This window comes from Urocampus carinirostris, chromosome 11 (genome assembly GCF_059441175.1).
Source record: "Urocampus carinirostris isolate Australia breed hairy pipefish chromosome 11, RoL_Ucar_1.0, whole genome shotgun sequence".
Taxonomy (NCBI): Eukaryota; Metazoa; Chordata; class Actinopteri; order Syngnathiformes; family Syngnathidae; genus Urocampus; species Urocampus carinirostris.
In genome coordinates this window covers 17,775,086-17,800,796 of record NC_142359.1, presented here as the reverse complement: position 1 = coordinate 17,800,796, position 25,711 = coordinate 17,775,086, and the positions used below count along the sequence as shown (strand labels likewise).

General features: G+C 39.9%; 1 protein-coding gene across 1 annotated transcript in view; it reads left to right on the top strand.

The window, feature by feature from the left end:
* Positions 1–3,804: 3,804 nt before the first annotated feature.
* znf800b (zinc finger protein 800b) overlaps positions 3,805–25,711 on the top strand; it is a 39,902-nt gene continuing 17,995 nt past the window's right edge. Inside the window, exons 1-4 of the mRNA XM_088348145.1 lie at positions 3,805–4,152; positions 21,566–21,648; positions 24,964–25,258; positions 25,339–25,434. Coding sequence (XP_088204271.1) covers positions 21,595–21,648; positions 24,964–25,258; positions 25,339–25,434 — 445 coding nt within the window. The 5' untranslated portion in view covers positions 3,805–4,152; positions 21,566–21,594. The remainder of the gene's footprint in view (positions 4,153–21,565; positions 21,649–24,963; positions 25,259–25,338; positions 25,435–25,711) is intronic.

Below are 25,711 nucleotides of genomic sequence, written 5' to 3'. Positions count from 1 at the left end.
CCGTATTTTCCGGTATATAAAGCGCACCGGATTATAAGGCGCACCACCCAAAAAAATAGTCTTTTTTTGGTGTATATCTTTCACATATGATCCGCACTGGAATATAAGGCGCATGGAATTTAAAAGTACTGCAAGAGCTAGGGTTGCCCGGCCTTTCACAAAGTTTTTGAAGTACCCGTACCAGCAAGACTGCAGACAGTAATGTTAACTCTATCTAAATGACCCTCATGTTCTGTAAATACAAACTTCTTGTTTATCGACTATTTAAAGAAATATACGCTTATATGATAATAATATAATATATAATATAATTATTTAAGTTTATATATATATAATTTTTTGGGGGAATAATATTTTTCTGTTTGGATCTGGTACACCACCTCCCCTCAGAGGGTAACACGCGGTTTTGGAACTGGGAACAGGTGTGTCCAATCACTACACACCTGTTACTAATTGTCTTGTCCTGACCCTTTATAACAGGGGCGTCAAACTCATTTTAACTCGGGGGCCACACGATAGAACAGACATTTTGTTGGGGGCCGGACTAGTAGATTCAAGAGAAAGAAAAAGAGATAAAGAAATAAGAGAAAGAGGGAGGGAAAGGGAGAGGGTGGGACAAAGAAAGAAAAAGAGAGAGAGGGAGAGAGCGTGAGAAACAAAAGATAAAAAGTCGTGAGAGAGGGGGGAAAAGAAAGGGAGAAGAAGAAAGAAATCCAAAGAGAAATAGAAAGACAGAAGGAGAGAAAAGAGAAAAGAAATTGCAAAGGGTATGAAGAGAAAAAGAGAAAAAAGGAATTTAGAGCAAAAGAGGTTAAAAGACACTGACAGAGAAAGAGACAAAGAGCAACAAAGGAAGAGAAAAAGAGAGACACAGAGAGTTAAAGAGACAGAGTGGGAGAAAAGGGGTGGAAAAGAAAGAAAGAAAGAGAGAGAGAGAGAGAGAGAGGTATAAATACTAGTACAGTGTCTTTGTGAGAGGCACCTGGCTTTGGCAACATCAAGTTGACATATTTCAACCTCCAGCTTGTTCCTCTCTTGCGCTTCTCTGAATGTTGTCTTGCGGGCCGTATTCAATCCCTTAGCGAGCCTGGTTTGGCCCGCGGGCTGCCTGTGCTTTATAATGACATTTTGGACAGCACACATTGTCGGTTCATTTCATTTCCAATGATACGCCAGTTCTGTTTTCTTTTATATCTGGTTTATTGTTCAGACAGTTTATTAGTAGTTTATGGAGACCCCTTGTTCGTTTATTACTTTGCTCCCTGCTTTGTCAATTTCCAGTTCGGGTCTTTGTTTTTGGCATGGACTTTTTCAAATTCGATTTTGTTGTGATTTGTTTCGTACTCCCTTGTTTGTTTGTTACTTTGTTCCTAATTTCTTCAAATACTTTCCTTTTGAGCACCCCTGTCTTGGTTTCTACCTATTCCCCACAACCACTTTGTTGGTCCACCTTCAAAAACCCAACGGATATGTTAGGATCTGGTAGTAAACCCTCCCCCAGAGGACACAAACTGGGTTTGGAACTGGGCACAGGGGTGTCCGGTCACCAGGCACCTGCCCCTTACTATCCCGACCCTTTATAATAACATTTTGGACAGCGCACACAGTCTGTTCATTTCCATTCCACGGCAATTGCTTCCACTGATCATTTTTTTTTCTTTCGGTTTCTGGTTTGGATTATTTGTTAGTCAGTTAGTGTCCGCTTGTTATTTTGATACTTTATTACTTGCAATTTTCATTGTCAGGTTCGGTGTTTGTTTGGAATTTGTCAGGTTTGATTTTGTTAGGACATTTCATTTGTTTTTTTCCCCTTATTCGTTTGATATTTTGTTCCTGCTTTTGTTATTAAACCTGTATTTTGAGCACCCCTGCCTCCCTATCCTTTCCTTTGTTTGGGTCCATCCCCCAAGAAAACTCAACTTTTTTAACAACAAGAAGATTCTTTATAATGCAGAATGTCTCCTTAGGCCACAATTTAGTCAAAAATCAATATATAGAATTGTTGTTTGTTCAGAACCTTACAACGTGGACCAAATTTAGTCCAAAAATTGTCGTTTTTTGATTAAAAATGGATACAATTTTTTTCGCAGAATTGAAAGTGACAAATATCGAATACATGCGGCTATGATTCAAATCATTAATTGACAACTATGTACACAATGGTTTGTTTGTTGGATCCCTTAACCACTGGGTTGTAGGGGCACCATTTCCTTTGGTGTGTCTTGGGCAAGGACAGCCTGGTGGTGCCCATCCCTCACGAGGCCATTGTACACAATACCAACAGTAAATTAACAATGTGCTGTTTTCATGCCTTTAAAGCCCCAATGTGTAAATTTGACCACTAGAGGGCACTGTATTGTCTAATGCGGACAAAAACCAGTGTCAGGACCAGAACGGAAACAGGACCCAATTGCGAAATGTTTACCACATGTTTTATTGAAGGAAAGAGGAAGGGCTGCGCCCACAATCCAGTGTTCGCTGGAGGCGGGAATCAAATCGTTCTCATTCTCGGATTGTGATCTGAACACAGAAGTGGATCTACCGTAGCAAGCAATGTCGGTGCCAGGGATGGAAAAACTGGTTGATTGCTGGGACAGGAGAGCAAAAACGTAGTCGGGGACAGAAACGGATCGTAATCCAGGAGGGGAGAGCAGATGTGTGGTCGGGATAAAAACATGGGTCGTAAGTCGGGATGGGAGAGCAGTGGTCGGGATCAAAAGAGGTCGTGGCCGGAGACAAAAAGGAGCAAAATCGGGACAGGCTGGAGTCAGGGTCGAAAAAGGCTTGCTTTGTAAAAAAACAGAGGTTCGCAGCCGGACTGACAAAAGGAGAGTGACAGGACTGGGTTTAAATAGCAAGGAAACCAATCTGTCAACAAGCCGCAGCTGGCGCCACACAGGCAGGGCCAATTGGGCGCCATGGCAACCGTGACACAGAGTTGCCGGACAAATATGGCGGTGACCTTTGGTAGGAATTATTTTAAAGAGACACAAATTTCTTGACCTGTGAATTTTTATAAAAAATAACATTTTTATGATACTTCAAGTATTTTTGCCTAGTATTCAAAACAATTATTACTATTATTTCATACTGAAAGTTTTTTTTGTACCACTAGGAGGCACTTAATATTACACCTCGTCCCTTTCAAGTCTGATTCACCATCAGATACAAAAAAGACTTGCTTTCCTCATCATGCTTATTTACATTTCTTTGTATCTCTCAGGACGACATTCTCCATTTTCTCCATTCTTCAACATCAGTCTCTGGTACTGTGATATTGAGACAAAATCTATTGTGCTTGGTGGTTTGCATGGATCCTTTAACCACTAGGGTCGTAGGGGCACCATTTGGTGTGTCTTGGGTAAGTGGTGGCACCCATCCCTCTCCAGGTCAGCATACAAATTAACACAGTACACTTGCCTGTGCCAACTTCTTATTTGAATTCAAAATGACCACTTCGAATGTCCAAGTCACACTGGGAAATCTCACAACCCCCCCTCCCCACCTCAAAACATTTTCGCCCCGGATCTATACAATTCACATAGGTCACCCAATCCGTATTCAAAACGGTGAGACATTCTGCCTGAATGAAACTCAATTAACCCCCTACCCAAACTATCTATTTTCAGGATAACTTGTAGTATAAAGAAGACATATAGAGCTAAAATAAAGTTATTTATTGCACAGTTTATATTTATTTTCTGTGTTGCCTGTTTTATTTTAGTTTTAAATTTGATTTCGACGTGGTGTTGAAAGTGTCCCGGTTGCCGAGTGCGTTTCGTCAAAGGTTCGCTTGCGCGTTTTGGGGGCGACACCGAATTTGGCGCTAGACGTGTACGTGGCCTTTGGATTAAAGCAGCAAAGAAACCAAAGGCGATCGTGACTACAAGGCGTTATTCTGCTTTCATGTCGTTCTTTCTCGCCTCCTAATTGTCACCCCTGCTTGTCTGGCAGCGGGACGGGGCGGAACAGGGTGCACCTTTGCGCAGAGGCAGCGTCGGCGCCCGAGAGGCTCCTCCGGGTGCACAAAAGGCAAAAGCACGCACTGCAACTTGGCTCAGCAGGAGTGGAGCGACCACACTTGGGATCGCGAGAAAAGCTTGGCGTTTGCCCCCTCGCACACAACCGTCACCGCCATCTAGCAGATACCAAGTAAGTACTCGTTTCGTTGTGAATTTTAACGTCGCGCGAAAGGCTTTCGGCGCCTCCACTTCGGGCTCGCCGAGCGTGCTTGTTTTGCAGAAAATGGCGTCATCGCCCTCTTGTTTCTGCCCGGTCGCGACGAGCACGCTTCCAGGGGCTCTCTCAGCCCGCACACGGCGCGCTAAGCCCCGCGGAGAGTGGAGACTGCCTCGGCGGCTCGTTATTCGTCGACATCGGGGAACAAGGCGACGTCTCGCTGACGCTTTCGTACGGCGGAAGGACGCGCAAAGATGGAAGGGTCACCGGTTCTGTGCGCCAGGCTGCCGCCGCTCGAAGATGGTGCTGGCGGGGTTTTGGCGCATATTTTAGCACCGACGTCGAGGGGCTAAACCGACACGGGCGGCCCGGGGTGGTTCTTAAGCGCTAACACCGACGCGATCGTCGTGTTTATCCCGTCTCCGTGCGTGATTTTACCCCGACCGATCTCGCATTTGGCTGCCATGCTGCAGTCGCTAGGAAGGCGGCCTCCACTGTGACGCGGAAGGTGCATTTCAACGGCGAGTTAAGTCGCTTTTAGTCACATTGAAACGCCGTTTTGGCGACTCGATTTTGATTTTGAGTACGCTGTGGAACGTTGCTTGATATTCGGGAAAGGAAACAACTGCCTGGATGATGTTTGACGCCAAAAACTAGTAGGGAGAGTTTGCACCTAAAGTGGGGAAGTCCGTCCGCTGCGCAAGCACCACAACGGCGCTGCTGCTTTCCGCGCAGCTGGCCCAACCGCCAAACACGCACCGACCAACCTTTTGTAAATACTTGGGGACTCCTAAACACAAAAAAGGAGCACAATAGTCATCGAGCCGGCCCCCTTTATTGCCCGTCAATGCGGTCCTAAGTCCCACTCGGGCTGCCCCCCACCCCCCTACACCAGGCAGTGCATGCGTCCTAGCGGCCACCGCTATGCACTCTTCCACAACAAGCGTTCACGATGTATCGCGACATTTGCGCATCTCTTGATATTTAACTTTAAAAACAAGAGAGCTGTTTCGGAGGCGTGCTTGATGTGATCAAGCGGGTCCACAACACGCGACGTGTTTCTAAATCACCCATCGCGGCCTTCATGTGGAGCCGGAGCGGGTTTTGCACGATGAACAACCGTTCCGGACCGCAGCATGCATCGAATGCAAGTTCTGCTAATCTCAAGTGTGCACCATGTCCAGTCGGCCACTTTTCCTCCACCCCCACATTCTCCCACCGATCCTTCGCGGTGCGTTTGTTGTTGCCGGAGCGGCGAACGCGCGAGGGAATGCGCCCGACAACACGGAGCCACGCGTGGGGTTGTTTGCTTCCATTGTGACGCGCCATGCGTTACCGATTGTTTTAAAACGTTTTGGTTTACGCCACGAGATCAATGTGGAGTGCAGGAGACAGTCCTCTTAGCGGTGGGCAAACTTTTTGCTCACATTTGGGTTAAAATGTCTTCTGGATAGCCACCCACTCTCTCATTTTTGATTAAATATTCATACATACATATACATGATCTATATTTTAATATTTATTTTTGATAAGATTAGTCTATTCAATTTGTTTCTAAAACACCCACAATTAAAGCAAAATATTGGGTCCCTGCTATAAAGGCGCTGTCCGGAATTTGTAACTTTTCTACTCAGGGACGCCATCTTCTGGCCTATTTCATCAATGCAGCCTTTGTCAAGTCGGGTTATATTTATTTGTACAGCAATAATCACAAAATGTCTAAAAGGATTGCACATGCTACAATGACAACATCCCCTTATATGAAACCTTCATGCGGGCAAGAAATAAGACAATCTCTCAAGCTCCTTTATAGTGTGACGTCAAGTCCTATTTATTTATATAGCCCTTAATTACAAAAAGTCTCAAAGGGCTGTACAGACTACAGACTATCAATACACATCCCCTGATCTAAAACCTACACTAGGGCAAGGAAAAACACAAAACCTCAGCTTGAGAAAATTAAGAAACCTTGACAACGGGCTGAGTAAAGTAGGGCGTCTTTGACTACCTCTAAAGTTTTGTTTTTGTTTAGACGGAATGTTATAGGCTCTTACAGTAATCTCTTGCTGTAGCACGGTTTACTTATCATGGTTTCGGTTCTTTCCGGTTTTTCATTGTGCATGGTGTTCTGTATTCTGCTTTGCTAAAAGAGGAAGATGCTTTCCATAGCCCACAAAGTTGGGCCTCTCCACCCGCTAAACTTGTTTTGGAGCCACATGCAAGTATTTGGGCTTGCGAGTGGTCCCCGACGTTTTTCTCAAAAACATGTTTTCTGTGGGATATACTGTATGGTAAATGCAGTTATGATTTGATGATAGATGAACTCACGTGGGGGAGGCAGGGGTGCTCAAAAAGAAGGCCATATTTAAAAACAAAACCAGGATCAAAGGAGCAACAAAAAAGTGGGCACAAAGTAAGTAAAATGTCCAAACAAGAAAAACAAACAGGAAACAAAAAAAAACCCAGAAACAAATCTACTGACCTGACATGAAGGTGTATCTAAGAATGGCAGAAGTAGTGAAAAATAACAATTATCCAAAATGTGAAAAAAATTCTTTTAAAAGGGTGCAGAATAATTGGGCACAGGGGAGTGGTGATTGGGCACACTTGTGCCCATCAAACCCCTTTTTGGGCCCTCTGGTGGAAGGAGGTGTGTCAGATCCTAACGGCAGTTTTCCATTATGTCCACAAGATGGTGGCAAAATATTATGTAAAGTGGATTGGGTCCTTAATCCGTACAGTTTTGCAATGAGAGAGATTATTTTAAAAAAAATGTTATTTGACAGTACAGTCACGTCAAGTCATTTTTATTTGTTTAGCCCTTAATCGCAAGGAATCTCAAAGTGCTGCGCATACCACAGATTATTGTAAACTACAGACTATTATTACACCATCTCCTGATCTAAAACCTACATGAGGGCAGGGAAAAACTCAAAAACCCCAACATGAGGAAAATGAAGAAACCTCGACAAAGGACCGCACATGAGGCAAGTGTCATAGAGAATGTTTAGGTGCAGTTACCATTCATCCATTCATTTGTCGAAGAGAGATAAATTGGTTCTTTCTGGAGAATAAATGAAATAAAACTAATCTTTTTGTTATGAAAAACTTTATAAAATACAGTACTTTGATTTGGTAAACAAATACTTGAGCCTGTAAATTGGGTTTGTTCTTGAGTAATACAGAAATAATTCAATGACTAGGGGTTGCTACTTCACAGGTTTTGACAATCGTGAGAAGTTTTGGGAACATAACCACCGCAAAAAATGAGAGATTACTCTATGTTCATGCGCGAATAAACTTTAATTTTTTCGTCTTTGTAAGGGTTTGGGGGAGCGTGTGTACTGATCTTTAAAAAAGCCTTTTCTTACTTTTACAATTTATATGCTACATTACCAAACCATGTAATGACGTGCATAAAGGCACTCTCCACCCCCCACCCTTTTACTTCGTACATAATATGTTGCACAGCCCAAACAGCTTTTCTAAAAGTAAGATAAAAGCAGATAGGTGCATTGGGAAAAAATAAAGGGCTCTTTCAACTTAAAGGGGCATTTGTTAACATAGTCAATAGAGAAACATATTCTAATTTTAACTTTTTAATGACACCTCAAATGATCCACCCCACCTTTAAGTGCTAAATTTGATATTTAGTTCTGGAGTATTACCATTTTTGTAGTATTTCTCTGGTATTTTGTAGTATTACTGAATTTATTTTGTAGTATTTATGTAGGATTATTTTTGTAGTAGTGCAGTTTTCCGTCATGCACTGCCTAGCACATTGGCCTTACTTGCGAAAAATCCATGGTTCAGGACCGTGTGGAAACATTTGTTGGCTTGGAGAGGGATGGGCGCCAACAGGCTGTACTTGCCCAGACACAACCAAAGGAAGTGGTGCCTCTATGACCCGAGGTGTTAAGGTGTACAAACCAAATCCAATTTTTTTTTTCTGTAGGATTTTCTTTTTCTTTTCAGAATGAAAGCAAAATTATTTAATTTTAAATGTAGTTTTTTAGTAGTTCCTTAATAGTATTTTTGACACGTTTATTTGTATTTTTGACACGTAAGGGACAGTGGGGACGAAGTAAGCACAAAAAAACCCTATTTTTTAAAAAAAATACGAAATATAAAGGTTCTTTGGGAGAAGAGAAGTCGAAAAAAATATTTTCAAGATATTCAAAAGGCGTTTTAAATGCCCCTTTTGGGCTATATTTTGACCACATGGGACAAAACAATCACAACAATTATACATGTCATGCTTAATTTGGACTTCATTTTATGGGCTAAATATAAACAATTTTATATTATTATATTATATTTTATTATATTTTATTTTACTATATTATATTTACTATCTATTTGAAATAAATCAAGTTTACAACCAGATCCGATTGAGCCTAGAATGCAAAATACTAAACATTAAGGGCTTGGTTAGAAGTGCTTTGTCGAGTCATCCATCCATCCATCCATTAGCTGCACCGCTTATCCTCAGTAGGGTCGCGGGGGTGCTGGAGCCCATCCCAGCTATCTTCGGGCAGTGGGCAGGGGACACCCTGAACTGGTTGCCAGCCAATCGCAGGGCACACAGGGACAGACAACTCGCTCGCTCATTCACACCTAGGGACAATTTTGACCGGCCAATTCACCTGTTTTTGGAATGTGGGAGGAAACCGGAGTGCCCGGAGGAAACCCACGCAAGCACGGGGAGAACATACAAACTCCGCACAGTAAGGCCGGAAGCTGGATTTGAACCCACGCAGGAGGACCTCAGAACTGTGCCGCACACACGCTAACCACTGCGCCGCCGTGCTGCCCTTTTATCGAGTCATATTTACATTATTTCTATTCTGAATGATTTCTGCTATTTCTGTAGAAATGTCATTATTTGAAAAGTTTTTCCCTGTTAACTGGTGAGAAAAGTTTTTCTATTGTTGTCTTTTTTCATTTTGTTACGAAAGAGACATTTAAACAGGGCTGTGCATATGTTTTGCAGTATGATGCACTTTGTATTTTTACAGGAGATGTTGCTGCCATGGGGACCTAAATAATTGCACGATTGATAATGACTTTTTAAAAGTTAGTAATGGGGACCAAGTTTACTACTCATCAAATTTTCATTTGTTTTTCTTTTATTTGAAGTTAGTTTGATAGCCTTTCTTAATTTAGGTGAATGATTGTTCTCTCAAGTCTTGCAGTTTTGTGAGCAGGTGTCTGCTGTTAAGTTTTCTTTTCTTTGTCCATTCATTTTTATAAGCCTTGTTGGCATACTATCTGGTGCATCTTAACAATAATTGAACAAGAACCAATTTTGGGTTCTTGACACATGCGCTCAAGTGCCTGTAAAACAATATGCTTTATATTTACTATTTACACTATTTTAGCTCAGTGGGATGGATTTAACAATGTACTAGCTTGTGCCTGCATGAGACCATGGTACAAAAGTTACAGTTTTTACCTCATTTGTCTTTACTTTTAACGAAAATGCACTGTGTATTTTGGCTATCTGGCTGCGGTGACAGTTTGCAAACATCAAGTGTAAATGCAGTAGCAAGTATAAACAGCCGAAAGATAAACTGAGTTCGTCATAGGCATAGCCATTTTGTCTGATTGCATATATCACAGGAGTGTCACATTCCCTTTGTAAATAAGATTACCGTATTTTACACACAATAAGGTGCACTGGATTATAAGGCAGGCGCACACCTAAAGAATAATCTTTTGTGATATATTTTTCTTGTATAAGACACACTGGACTATAAGACGCACGGAATTAAAACTACAGTAAGAGCTATGTTTGCATACAAATAAATACTCTCAAATTGAATTAATTAATTTTATTGAACATAAATTAACATAATAACCTAAGGTTTCACAATGAAAATTAATTATTTCATTCATAAATGGTTTCTGTGTGGTCCTCACTCTAAATTATCATTTTATTTGCCAGCTAGACAGCAAGTAAACAATGTCCTGAATAACAACACACTTCTTTTGTTGCTGTGGGACAATTGCCTCAACTATTACCCTAAGACGGTTGCAGTTAAACTAAGTCCCATTAGTTTTTCGAACTATACATTCTAACCTAAGCTAGGGTATGCTAACAGCAATTCAATCAAGTTTACATCATCTTGTACAAAATGTTACCATAAAGAAATACATTTATTCATCTGATCACAGTTTATACAGATCAAACATTTCTTGCCAAACCTTTAACAAAATGTTAGCAATCAACGTTCCAAAGTTAGCGACTGAGCAGCCGACAAAATTCTTTCTCTTTTCGTTTTAGCAGCAAACATGTTAAACACAAGAGTGCACTCGAAGTACTCTTCATATGTTTCTTAAAGACGGAACAATTACAGAATTTTTGAATTTCTGGCTAATTTGAGGTTTTTAGTTGCGCCTTACATTCCAGGAAATACGGTAATCTATTTTTTCTTCTAAATGCAGTTACAGCGCTTTTTATTTCAATTTGACATCGTTAAATAGGGTTTTCCCAAAGCTAATCTTTAAAAAATATTCTACTAAACTCTCTACCAAAGCATCTGTAAATGGCTTTTGCTGAAAACCCTCACCCTTAAACCTTGATCCCATATTACGTTTTCGTCCGGAGTGTGGCATTAACAAGAATCCTTTTCTGGATGCTTGCTCGCCACCGGGATCCAACAAACAACAGCTTCCGTTTCAACTCTTACTTTGTCCGATCGCTGTCTCAAACTGCGTGGATGGTCACTGAGGATACAGCGGCACGTTTTTTTCTCATAAATTATGTATTGGGCAAGACTCAGAAATGGATTGTTGAGGCATATTCCAACATGATCTTGCAATAAAACTATTCGATTTGTCGACCCTTGTGAGGGTTGGTTGATGGCTTGCGATTGTTTGCATTTGTTGAAGTTGGTTTTGATGGCACTATATTTCTGTGTTTGGTGGGATTAAGCAAGTCAAGATGGTTTAGAAACCACTAAGAGCTTGAACCTGTTCGTAAATTTAAATGTCTTGGAGCCATCATATTAGAGGAGGGTTTAAAACCAGAAATCATGGCCAGGATAGCCCCTAAACCACAGTCTCACTTGCCAGAAACCAATCTATAGAGGCAAGAACATAGCAGTGAAATGAGAGTTTAGACTCATGTAAGCGCTGGTTACTTCCATCTTCCTCTACGCTTGTTGGATATCTCACAGCAAAACTGTTAAGGGAAATCCAGGCCATTGAGTTGTGATACTACAGAAAACTTGTAGGCATCAGCTACATAACTCATGTCACAAACTAATCAGTGCACAACACCATTAGAGGTTACGATGGACTCTACAAAGAACTCTTGTCCACTGTGCTCAGATAAAAACTGCAGTTGTACGGTCACGTCACAAGATCAGGACTGGTCAAGATCATTCTCCAGGGCACAGTCCAAGGGGGCAGAAGGAGGAAAAGAGCGAAAAAGAACTGGGCCCACAACATCATGAAATGGACTGGTGCCAACTTTGCCATGACCCATAAACAGGCCAGGATACGTCGGCAGTGGAGAAAGTTGTCCAGAGTTGCGTCCTCAGTGGTACCGCGAAGACCCAGGAGGTTAAGGGATCCCTGAACAGTGATGGTTTAGGAAAGGGCAAGGAAAAGAAATTGTGTTGCAGACCAATGTTCCCTGTAATTTTCCACGGGTCTGAGCGTTCACACAAAGTCGGTGAGCAACGCTTGAAACAACAGTGAGCAACAGCAACCCCAAGTGTGGCAACTAAATCATTATCAAACATGTCCAAAACTTGACATCCAGTTACATTTTGCTGAGTTTCCGGCAATGCAAAGTTATTTTTCTCTTTTGAATGAATTGACTCATGTACAATTGCAAAGCTTGTACGGCCTACAAACGTCGTTTGTTCTTACAATTCTTTCACAAGATATCCATTTCTTTTTATTTCCTGATATATTTTGTCGCATAATATTAACATTTTTGGGGGCTTATTTAGTCGGTTGCAAGATACAGAACTGTACTTAATCACATTTTTTAGTGGAAGTACAATGTTGGCAACAGGATTCACTTGATATAATTGGAAAATATTTGAATGCAACACAAACTTTTTATTCTTTTTTCCGTGTTTTTTTTCTACTTTTTTAAAAATTCCTTTAAAAAAAAATCTCATTGTGTTTATTTTTTCCGAGCTGTTACTTTTTTCTTTTTATTCTCTCTTTACTTTTCTCCTACATTTCTTTTTTTTTCTTTTTTTTCTGGCTTTTTTCTAAATTTTTCCTTCTTTTTTTCTCAGCTTTTCACTACTTTTTCATTTTGGTATTTCTTTCTTTTTTTTGTTCTATTCCCCTCTTCTTTTAAGTCATTTTGTGCATAGTTTTACATAATATTTGGTCATGTTGGGATTAAAGAAGCCAAAACAACCTGAAGAGCCGTTTAGGACCCGAAAGAGCCGGTTCCTTTTAGTGAGCCGAGCCAAAGAAGCCGGTTCTCGACCAACTCTACTAACTTTACTCAACTTCGTTCTACTCTGACTCGACTTCAAAATACCGCATTTAGGACACAACGTCAGGGGAACCTGTGTATTTTTACCTTCATGCACTGTAACTTTGACTTAAGTCGCTTCTTAATTAGTAATTTTGAGCCCTCATTTTTGTGCCCCGGCTAGATTTTCTTGTGCGCACAGAATGTGCGAGCAGTGCGCAACTGCGCACGCGCGCAGCTTAGAGGGAACACTGGTGCAGACTAAACTTCAAGTATGTTTATCTTCAGAGATATTCCTATCACTTGACTTTCAGCCGATCGGTAACGGTCCAAAATCATCGAACAAAAACCCATTTTAAGGGTCACAAAGCTAAAACAATAAAACATTTACATTTAATAGAGACGCTGTAACTCCCACTTTTTCTCTTCACTTCGTGCCTTGTACTTTAATGGACATGCAAGTTCAAAAGTTACTCTAAAATAATCTACCTGTCCTAATTTTCACAAGAGCCATCACTTAACAGGCTAACCAAAATTAGCCCGCCTACCTTGTACTGAAACCTGTGCAAATTGACAGCAACAGGTTGCATTGTCTCCAATTGGTGTTTAACAAGCGCAAATTATTTGGTGACAAGAAAGCTGTGCCCTATTGCCAGCAGGCAATGAGCTCATAAATCAATTGTGCTAATTTGGAGATGAGTGGCGTATCTCACGTATGTCCACAAGAAATAGCTATGTAGCATTTTCATACTCACTGTATCATGCAGTATACTACTGCCCCCCCTCTCATTAAAAACGCCTACTGATTAACAAAGACAAATCTACGGTTTTCTCAAATTCAAACAACAATGACTTGAGACTAGTATTTTAGTCTACAGATGCTTTCATCTTGATGTACCCGTGTGTGAGTAAATGGCTTTAATTGTGTTTGATTTCCGCTTTAATAAAAGTTTGTCACTTCTGGTTTTAAACAAGCTAAATGTTATTTTTTTCAATATTCTGGAGAGTGATTGTGTTTCGTGCAATATTATGTATGACGTTTTAGCATGCAAAAATGAATGAATGAATTAAATGATATTTATTGTCATTATACCAAATTGGAGGGCTTCTCCTTCAGTGCTAATAAAACAATTTAAAAAGGTAAAAATCTGGAAAAGGATAAAACGTTAAAAAAAACAATCATGTATAATATGTCCTTATGCGCAGTGGGTGGCACGGCTGTTGAGTGGTTAGCGCGGCACAGTTCTGAGGTCATGGGTTTGAATCCAGCTACCAGCCTCCCTGTGCAGAGTTTGCATGTTCTCCCCGTGCTTGCGTGGGTTTTCTCCGGGCACTCCCTTTTCCTCACACATTACCAAAAAAACATGCATGTTAGGTTAATTTGCCGGTCCAAATTGTCCCTAGGTGTGAATGAGCGAACCAGTCCAGGGTGTCCCCTGCCCACTTCCCAAAGACAGCTGGGACCGGTTCCAGAACCCACGCGACCCTACTGAGGATAATCGGTGCATATGAAGGATGGATACTCATAGTGGCAGTTGCACAGAAGATTATTCTCATGAAAGCTGTAGAAGGGAATTCAGAGTGGTAATGGCTTTCGGGAAGAAGCTGCTCCTCATTTTGTTAGTTCTTTCTCCGATGCACCTTCCAGAAGGCAGCAGGTGAAAGAGCTGGGATCCTTGATGTAAACTATTCTTGATTATATTTTGGGCCCTGATAAGACACCGAGTAGAGTAGATGTCCATCAGGGAAGGGAGAGGGCAGGCAACAATGCGCTGTGCTGCTTTTACTGTCCTCTGCATCCTCCTTCTATCTGCCTCGGTGCAGTTCCCATACCAGATAGAAACACAGTAGCTAAATTATAATCACATTGAATGCCGTCAGATAATTTTAGCATTCTCAGCTTATTTAGTATCTATAGTCACTTGTCACTTCCTTGAAAATACATTTTTATAAAGTATACATTCTATAAATTGATGTGCAGCTATGTTTAAAGTCAAAACTAATTACCGTATTTTCCGCACTATAGGGCGCACCGGGTTATAGGGCGCACCCCCAAAAAATAGTTTTTGGTCCTATATCTTCCATAGATAATGCGCACCGGATTATAAGGCGCTACAATGGGAACGTCGACAAAACAGTCAGATGATTCAGTCCAACAAATTACCCCCTTAACATTCCCAAAGCTTGCAAAGAAGCAAATACGTGTCGTAGACACGTGCGGATGCGGTGTCCGTACGATGTCACTTAAATGCGTCATTTCAAATATCATTCGGAAGGTTGAAGTCTTGGGATTCAAGAAATGCCAAACATTTCTATGTTTCTATTTTCTTTTTCGCTCACAACTTTACTGTGCATATGACAATAAACACTTGGAATTGAGTTTTATTCACTCAACTTATCACAGCAACATCAAGATCGTTCTAAAACAAGAAACCGGGAAAATATAAAGCCGCATAACTCACCTAAGTTCTCACGTTCAATAATGATACGCAATCATGGTCTTCTTACAACCGTGAGTGAAGTAAATCCAGGAGAGTAGAATATTTACAAATACAGACTAATGAAACATGTTTCTTTATGGCGAACTTAGGAAGCTTGCAACGCCATTGCTAAACTCGGCCGATTGCAGGGTTTGTTTTGGCCATCTAGCCAATCCGAGGCTCCGAATAACTTCAGCCAATAGTGATCGATTCAAATGATGATTGACACATTGGTTAGCCAATGAAACGCCGGTATATAAATCCCAGCATACACCGCGGACTACTCCACGTTCGGGGTAAAATCGAGTCGGCGGCTGTTGAGTAAGTTGCGAGACCTTGCGAATTTAATATTGAGCCATATATAAGGCGCACTGTGTTATAAGGCGCATGGTCAGCTTTTGAAAAAAATTAAGACATTTAGGTGCGCCTTATAGTGCGGAAAATACGGTAAATGTAACCCTGTTGGTATGCACTGGCCCCCTGCACACTGGAGAAGTCTGCGTTGTTGTTTTTTTATGTTGGTGTTGTGGAGGAAGCCAGCACAGGAGCTGAAAGTTGCTGAGATGTATAACTTTAATTGCCCTTTAGAAATGCAAAGAAACAATCATGTTTACATTTTTGCAGAAAAAGTAACAAATAATGGCCTAAAATGGAAGTACAAGTCCTTTGCAGGTCAACAAAGGTAACGCCAAATGTTCTGATTATAACTTACACAAACTGTAAAAAATGGCTTAACAGCACTAAATCCCAGACATTCGTAACGTGGCATTCACGAATCGCAACGGCTTTATGAGCTGGCTCTTTAAAATAACGACGGGAGCCAGTTCCCACAAATCAAGAGCTGACTTCCTTTGAGGCACTCTTCTCTCTTGAAGGCACACGTGATTGGTTAATTTGTTTCATTACTGTATTGTTGACCTTCAATTTGTTAGTACATAAAAAGTGTGTTGATCTGTAAATATTTTAATGTATATTTCTTGAGTTCCTGTGTTTCACCATTCACTTTTTTAACATAGCATATCTAAATTTATTCTTGTATTTCATAGTTTATTGGTTGGTGCGCTGAAAAGTGAATTTTTTTCATTTACATTTCGTTCTCTGGCAGGGATTTCTTATTACTTGACGTTAAAGTTGCTCAGTTTAATAAAGATAAAATTACTTAAAAGTTCACTGTAGAGTGAAAAAACAAACGTTAATATAGTTTAGTAGTTTAACAGTCAAGTAAAGTCACGGTTTTTTGTGTAGCCCTTAATCACAAGGAGTCTCAAGCAGATTATCTTAATCATTTCGTCATTTTGTGCACAGTGCTACATATTAATTGCCAATATATCGGTTAAAGCAAGGGTCAGCAACCCATAACGGACCAAAAAACAAATATGTCTGGAGCCACAATTAAATTAAAAGACTTGTAAAAACCTATTTTCAAATTAGAAGAAAAGGGGACTCATGGGTCTTCAATATTAAATACTAAAGAAACCATTTCACGAAAAAAATCGTTGCATATTTCTACCCCCATATTTTTCAATTTTCAAACATCTCTTCCACTAGGGACCCTCTAAACTAGAGAGCCACACGTGGCTCTAGAGCTGCAGGTTGCCAACCCCAGGATTTAAGTATCATGAAAAATCTAAAGAGCCGTTTGGGAGCCTAAACAAAAGAGCCAGAACTCCCATCACTACCACATATTGCATGCTACAAAATAAGAATACAACTTAATATAGAGAACAAATGAAGACGTTCTCACTTTTACAGATCCAGAGATATTCAAACAAAAAAGTAGCGCTACAAGCAGATGTAAGGATGTTAAAGGATCTCCATAAGGGGAAAAAGACACCTACCTCTTCTGAAAATCAACCCCGACCAATAGTCAGTGGAAGGGCACCTCTTACTGGAAACCTTCACTAACTGCCAAACATAAATATCTGGAATGTTTTCAATATGGTGTTTGTTTCTTTGTTTTTAAACTAAAACTGTTTCATTACATAAACCAAATTACATGCAAAATAAAATACAATATAGAGTCTGGTACATATTTGAATTGGTCATTCTGCATGATTACATTTAGTCTAGACAAAAAAGGAATTTAATACACAACTTTAATTTTTTGTTTTTGTTTCAAAATCGATTCGATATAAATGCCCATTGATGGCTAGATATAGACAAACATACCGTAATATTTGTACTACAGGGCACACTGGATTATATATTGCAGCCGGAGAAAACAAGTTTTGTCAGGTATTTTTCATATATAGCGTACTGCACCATTTGTGTATAACTTCTGTGCATTTTAAAGATTTGTTGTATACTGTAGTGCAATAATATCAGACGAAAAATGTTGCTGACCATAGTTGCAATACATTGTATGCAACGGGCATCAACCCGGTTTGTTGAACTATTAGTGGCACATATGACATACAATTCAAGTCATGTTTATTTGTATAGCCCTTAATCACAAGGAGTCTCAAAGGGCTGCACAGACCACAATTACACTATTATTACACCATCCCCTGATCTAAAACCTACATGAGGAAAGGAAAAACTCAAAAACCTCAGCATGAGGTAAATGAAGAAACCTTGAGAAGGGGCCACACATGACTTAATCCGCCTTCCAGGATGACCAGGCTGCAAGAAATGTTGCAATAACAAATCATGCAGATATTGTAAACATGAAATATAGGTCGTTCATAATCTATAGAATAGAAGTGTATTTTAAGCCTAGATTTAAACAGTTCCACTGAGGTTGCAGATCGAATCTCAGGGGGAAGAGCATTCCACAGCACCGGGGCCCAAATGGAGAACGCTCTTGAACTTGCAGATCTCTTCTTGGCTCTTGGAATCAGAAGTAGACCAGCATTTTCAGAGCGAAGGCTCCGGACCGGAACACAGGGGGAAATTAAATCCGTGGAAGTTGTGAAGAAGGAGATATAATTTATCTCATTATCACACTTTTTACAGTGCCAGAAAAGAATCTTAGGGAATGGAAAAAATGGAAACTCTTCCTGAAAGATATGAACAAACGCAAAAAAACAGCTCTTTGGTGTATCTGATAAGAAATCTGACTTTACGTATATTTATATCTTTTAGGACAACTTGTTTTCTATTCTCTTACGTTTGTTTTTGGCACCATAAGTAAAAATATTTTGATGGGATCAAATCTTATGCCTTTTCATATGTTATCTGTATCACTGGTGGTTTAGTGCAGGCGTCGGCAACCAAATACTTTGAAAGAGCCATAACAGACCGAAAAACAAACAAAAAAAACATGTGTCCAGAGCCACAAAGAATTACGGGCCTTATAAAAACCTATAAATGATTAAGTTAGTCATTCACTATTTAATACTTATTCGAAAGAAATCCATCACACACAAAAACGTATACAGTATGTTTCTCTCACCCATCTTTTTCCATTTTCCAGGCAAAACAGCAACAGCAGCTTTGTCGCCCTCTGTCGAACTTTATCTTGTATTACAGTTATAAACTAGACTTCAGACGATGGCCCTCAATACTAAAAGTAATTATTCCATGATCGAAAGTATCAGCTTGAAATAATAAATCAATATGTTGTATTTGGTAGGATTGGTATTTAAGATTTAAATTTAAATATAAAGAATTTATATTCAAATTATTCAAAACCTATTTTTTTAATATATGTAAACTGCAAAAAAATTCCTATTGGCAGAAAATCTAGCTGACTTTAAGATTTTTTTTCCAGAACATATATTTCCTTACTGTGTTTTAAAAGCATTTTATTCTAGGAAAAAAAAAAAAATGAGAATGTTGGGGCTTTTTCATCCGACTCGCTAAACAAAAATTGTCAAAATAGAATGATTTTTTTTATATATATAATAGTAAATAAAGTACTACCAGAAAAATGTTTTTTGATACAACAAAAATACATTTTCAGAAATACTACAAAAGTGCAACAAACTTACTACAATACTAAATATCAAATTTAGTGATTAAAAACGGGGACCTTACATATTATTTTGCTTTTATTCACAAAATAAAAATATATAGAAATACCACAAATACTACCTCAGTAATACTATAATACAAAAATACTACTACAGAAAAAAATGGAACAAAAATAATACAAAAGTACAACTACGTTAACATTACAAAACTAATAAAGCGAGACTACAAAATACTACAATGGAAATACTACACAAATACGATAACTATTTATACTACTTTGGAAATACTTCAAAAACACTTGTACAAAAATACAATACTACAGTAAAACCATTACGAAAGTGCTACTATGACAGGAATACTGTACAACAAAAAATCTACTACAGAAATATTCTAACAGAAATACTATAACATTACTACTATAATAAATACTACAGACATACAACAAAACCCTTTTTTTATTCTGGAGACTGATTGTTTTATACTTAAAAACATGTATATCACTATAACTAGTGATGGCATAATGAAGCCCCATAAAGCTGTGAGTCCTCAGGGAAAATCCTACACACACACACGTAGGGGCTTCAAGATGATTCATTACCTCGACTACGCCATCATGTGGACACAAATATATAACTTACTTGTGTAAAATATGCTCTGAATAACAATATTATATTTGAAGAGTGTATTAAGAGAGTAACAGTGTACAGACTGTTCTGTGTTACCTTGAGCAAATGCAACAAGTGAAAAAAGGTGGTAAAATAAAGTTCTTACCTTATAATTCAGACTTTAAGGTGCACCTGATTATAAGCCGCACCCAGTACATTTTTAAAGGAAAAACATTTTGTACATACATAAGCCACACCTGACTATAAGCCGCACGTGCCCACATTGAAACATGAGATGTTTACAAAGAAAGACTGTAAACAAAATGAGTTTTAATAATATACAGTACCTTAACAACTTGACGTTCCAACAGCCTGCTGGTGGGCCGCCGGACTTTTGATAAACATTCGTGTCTGTAGGATGTCACCAGTCGTCAAGCCACATATCATTGGAAAGCCTAAACTCTTGGGATTCAAGATATGATGACTGTTTTAAAATATACTCATCGGAGAAACATTAGGATTAGTCGGAAACAAGATATACCCAAAAACTATAAAGCCGAGTATCTCCCCATTACGTCCCCTGGCTGTTGTCGTCTTCTTTAAATGTCTGCGAAAATAGCTTTGTTACAGCAAGGACAATCCTTAGAATCCCACTGTGTAAAATAATAACTGGTAAACACACAACAATGCCAACAGCTTAATAAGAATCAGCTTTAAACATTTCTGCTTGGTTTGACGTTGCTTCTTTTAATCGGTGTGTTTCGCCACATTATTTCTGTTTACAAATAAACAGACTGGTAACATGATTCCCATTAAGGTAGTAGGCCTCTCCTTTCAATTGACACCTTTTCTATGATGAGACTCAGTTTATGCAAAGCGCGAAGGTACATTAAACTTGCATCTTCCTCGACACTTTTATTCCACCTGTCTCACTCTTACTTTTACAATTTTTTTTATTATCTTATCTTCTTGGTTTCTTAACCTTAATGTGAATGTGTGAAACTGGAGTGTCATGCCCAATTTCCTTGTCACAATATGTTAACCCATTTTGTTTCAATGACAATAAAGGTATATTCTATTCTATTTATATCCTTATCTTCTCTGTTCCTTATCTTTTTTGTTTCTTTACCTCACTGTGAATGTGTGAAACTGGAGTGTCATGCCCAATTTCATTGTCACAATATGTTAACCCATTTTGTAACGATGACAATAAAGGTACATTCTATTCTATTCTATTCAATACTGCTCGGGGGGCCCCTGGCGGCTGTTAGAAAGAATGCATAGATTGGCCTCATCGTTGCATAAGCCGCAGGGTTGAAAATTTTGGAAAAAATGTCACGGCTTATAGTCTGAATGTTATAGTTTTCATTTTTATTTAAAAAACGATATTTTTTATGTTTTGGACCCAGGTAGTTTCTTTTTGTAGATAATTTCACCTGCTTTTGAAAAAAATCTATTTCACAAGGTAAATATGAAGCAGGGGTGGATAGATGTGTGAAAGCAAGTTTGTAAAGAAACGGAAGTGCATATTTCTGTGATTGCCGGTACTGCTAACTGGGGGCGTTTCTTAGCCACTTTTATTTCGAACCACACTCGCGAATCATTTCCTGAATCATTCACGCGGTACACCCGCTTCGCGGGCCTATAAACATCACCGCATTTGCACCAACACACAACTGGAACCGCAGTTTATGAACCACTCATCTAAAATACTCTGCACACCCTTCAGGGGTTCGAGCCGAAGTGCACATCACTAGCAATAACATCTACCGCTTGTATTGTAACAACAATGGCATGTATGTGCGCTTTTGTGCATCATGAACGTGCTCGACAGAGGCTGCAATGATGATATAAGCCAGAGGTGGCAGCCACGAGTAAATAGTTACAAAATGAGGGTTTTCATGTCTGTGCCTTATGTGTAATGTTACATGTTGCAGGTGAGTGTGCTGGCACCAAACTTGGCAGCATGGTGAAGACCAAGTCATCCGGGAGAAAAAGCGCTCATACCAGCCGACAAGAGGTACTATATGCGAACTTTAAAGTATTTATTAGTATATTACACACACTAGTGTATGACGTGTATCCCTAGTTTTTTTTTGGGTATCACTTTTTCACAGCTCAAACTTTGCTGATGGAAGCAACGGGAAACGAACCCGGGTCAGTGAAAACACCAAATTGTAACCACTGAACCACCAGTAGATGACGTATGAAAAGGCAATCGATGTTGTCATTACAGTAATCCCTTGTTTTTACTGGGATTGCAATTTAATAAAGTTGCGTGATAATTAAAACCCGTAAAGTAGAAACTTATTTATTAATTTATTAGACATCAGTAACGAACAAAATAAACGACTTTAACAAAATAACAGCTATTGATCTACAAATAAAAACACAGGACACTGAATTGCAGTTGAACGGATTGTCTTCATTGTCGCTATACAAGAGTACAAATTGGAGGGCTTTTTTTTCAGTGTGAGCGATGTAGAGAGCACCTGGGTAGCTGCACGCTAGCATCGGGGATCCTGCAATTGAGCCAGGTCTCCATGAGGATTAAAATACAAGAGTCACAAATGTAGTGGTTTCCCAAGTGTTGTTTAATGGGTCTGGCATTAGTGAGCTACAGGTTCAACAGGGTTGGCTTGTGAGAGTTGTTACGTAGCTGTTGGCAGTTGGCCGGACCTGCAGCCCTGCTAGTCCTTTCTCTACCGCCACTGCCTGAGCCTCTTCCGGGATTCGATAATTATCCACGGAGCACCCACTGGTGATTAGCATTTCTTCGCACTCTTCTGGCCTTCCTCAGAGTCCAATTTATTGGTAAACTGATTTTCAATGTAAAAAGCCGCTAAATGAATAGATGTTGCTGGCTTTGTTTTTGGTGGGACCATTGACTTGTGCGCCCTCCCAGCTGTTTAACTGACAGCATACACCAGCCTATTACAGTCGCGCACAGAGACAGTCACGTCCACCCAACACACACAGTCAGAAAGCCCTCTACCACCTGCCCCCTTGATAGCATTTGCTGTGTGTTGTCTGGTGCAGAACACAATACACGCTGAAAATCTGCAAAGTATCGAAACTGCGAAACAGTGAGGGATTTATGTATCACACTTTTTAATCATGGTACCAAAGATAAATGTTAATTTCACTGTGTGTTTCACATATTACAATGATGATCAATTATATTCTATTATCCTATTAACTTCTAACCATTGTAAGTGAACAATTTATTGTTGTTGTAAGAAGTGAGATGTACAACCCAATTAACGTCCTTCTCTGGTACCATGACTAAAGAATGAGATAAAAATCAATGCCTTTTCTTATGCCATCTAAATTACTGGTGGTGTAGTGGTCAGAGTTTGGCACTCTCTCCACCGCAATCTCGGTTCAACTTCATAACAAACAAATGTTTTTCTGTAACACAGTAAAACTTCGAGTATAATTAAATAAAACTTTGTACACAAATAAATGAAGTAAAATAATTAAGACTTTTTTAAGGTACACCAAAACATCAAGTTCAAAATTATTTAATTTTTTCTGCCATGTGAATTGTACGTCGTGTGCATTCCCGTTGGTCGAGAGTCCAGTTGTGCTACTTTGCAATGTATGGACATTGAGCAAGGCACCACAGTGTGGGAGTCATTTATCCCCTTTCAAGGGCAGCAGGGACGCAAGGGAGACAGACGAGGGGCAGCGAGAGAAGGATGATGAAGACAAATTGCTGGGTGGAGGTGGAGAAAAGATCCGTGTGAGCAGTAGATTTTGTACACAGACTCAAGCTCATGGAATGACCCGTAGTCACTAATCTGCTGAGCTCTGTGTGTGTCATGAGGTTAACCTACCCCTGGGATGCTATGGATTGATGACATGCAATTTATTTTCATACACAAAAAGATTAGCCAGTGTACATCAACCTATGAATTGGGTTGAGTTATGATTCGTAACTAAAGTACTGTACCGTTGGCAAAAGGTTACGATGCCATGTATCCAAATGACAAATAAACAATACAGGTATTGGGTATTGTCTTCCTTCCCCACCTTCCCTTGGATCTCAGTTTTCAAAAATCCAATTACATCAAACACTTAGGCCTATTCTAAGTCAAGTCATTTTTATTTGTATACAGTAGCCCTTAATCACAAAGAGTCTCAAAGGGCTGCACAGACCACATATTATTGCAAACCACAGACTATTATGACACCATGCCTTGATCTAAATCCTACACGAGGGCAAGGAAAAACTCAAAAACCTCAACATGAGGAAAATGAAGAAACTTTGAGAAGGAACCGCACATGAGGTAATCCCCCTTTCAGGATGACCAGGCTACAATGGATGTTGCAATAACAAATAATACACATACATTGTCAACATAAAATATAGGTTATTCATATGCTATAGTATGGACGTGTTTTAAGCCGAGATTTTAACAGTTCCACTGAGGTTGCAGATCGAATCTCAGGGGGAAGGGCATTCCACAGGATTGGGGCCTGAATGGAGAACGCTCTCGAACCTGCAGGACTCTTCTTGGATCTCTTAAGTCTAATTGTTATTCGCAAGCTGCTTGAAATCCTTAAACGCTTGAAATTTAAAGTTGTGTATTCCAGGATCGAACAGTGTTTGTAAATTTTTCAGGTAACGTTTCCCTGCTCACTGAATGCTAACTGCTCTGTGGTTTCACTTTGCCAGTGCATTTTTTTCTTGCCTCGCGACTAACGGCAGCTGGTATTAGTTTGTATGGCATCGCCCTCTTACGGATGAAACCCAAGACGACACAGGCATGCTACATCTAAACAGGACACTATGAAACGTTTATTAGTGAAAGGATTACATATCAATTACGGACTTTTATTATGGGCCATGTAAAAAAATTTAAGGTAGCGTTTCCCAGTAGTAAATTGCAATGTGAAGAGCACACTGCAATTGAAAATGTAAGCTACATATTACTGTCATTTTAGCCAACTCCTACTGTAAATAGAGAAACATTTGGGTCAAAAATAACAACACAGGTATTGTTCAGATCCACAAATGCATTTGCGATTTACTCAAGATAAAAAAATCACATGTCTTGATAAATGCACAAGCAAGATTAAAAAACATGTATAAATCACAGATGTTGTGGCTCTGCAAAATGAATGATTCACATCAGATTTCTTTTAATGGTATTGGCGGAATTGAAAAATTGGCTTTGAAAGTCCTTAAAAAGTGCTTGAATTTGGCCATGAAAAAGGTTTACGGACCCTGTAGTAAAAGTCTGCTCACTGAATGCTAACAGGTACTGCAAGAAACAATGAACAAGTAACCATATTTAGCACAAGCTCCTCATGGTCTTGTCTATTTCAGCCCCCCCAGCCAGATGCATTAGACAACCGTCATCACCCAAACATGCATCGTGCCCCACAGTCCAACCGCACCCCCAAACTTCTCCGTGCTCCCCCTGATTCATCAGCAAAAAAGCCCCCAGAAACACCTGTGGATGTCCAGGCAAAGGGTGACTGCATCTCCCAGGCTAAGCCCCTGTGGAAGCCCATCCCCCCTCTGCTGCCGGAGCCAGACAGGGGGGCCATCCTCGAGACCCGGGACCAGAGTTGCCAAACTGAGGATGGGCTTTACCAGACCACCAGCTCTCACAACACAGGTATTGATTGGATAACTTTCTCCAATGATGCGTTCACTAGTTTGACCTGACAAAGCTACTCATTCTTTGGCCCCCTTAAGGTCACTGCGGCGAGCCTGGAGATCCTCCTTTGCTGCAGCAGCCACTGCACACCTCCAAATCGGGAATTCACCAGATAATTGAATGCTTTCGTTCAGGTTTGAAAACTTACCTTGTGATCAAACAAAATGGTTATCAAATGAAATGATCTGCATTTATATAGCGCTTTTAAAGTCAATGACTCCCCAAAGCGCTTTACAATGTGCTCCACATTTCCCAATAGCGGCCTTGCAGCCATGTAAGGCGCTAACCTGTTTATTAGGGGTAGTAGGGGTTCAGTGTCTTACCCAAGGACACTTCGACATGTAACACGGACGAGCCGGAATTCGAACTGGGATCCCTTGATACCAAGACGAGCGCTCTACCTCCTGAGCT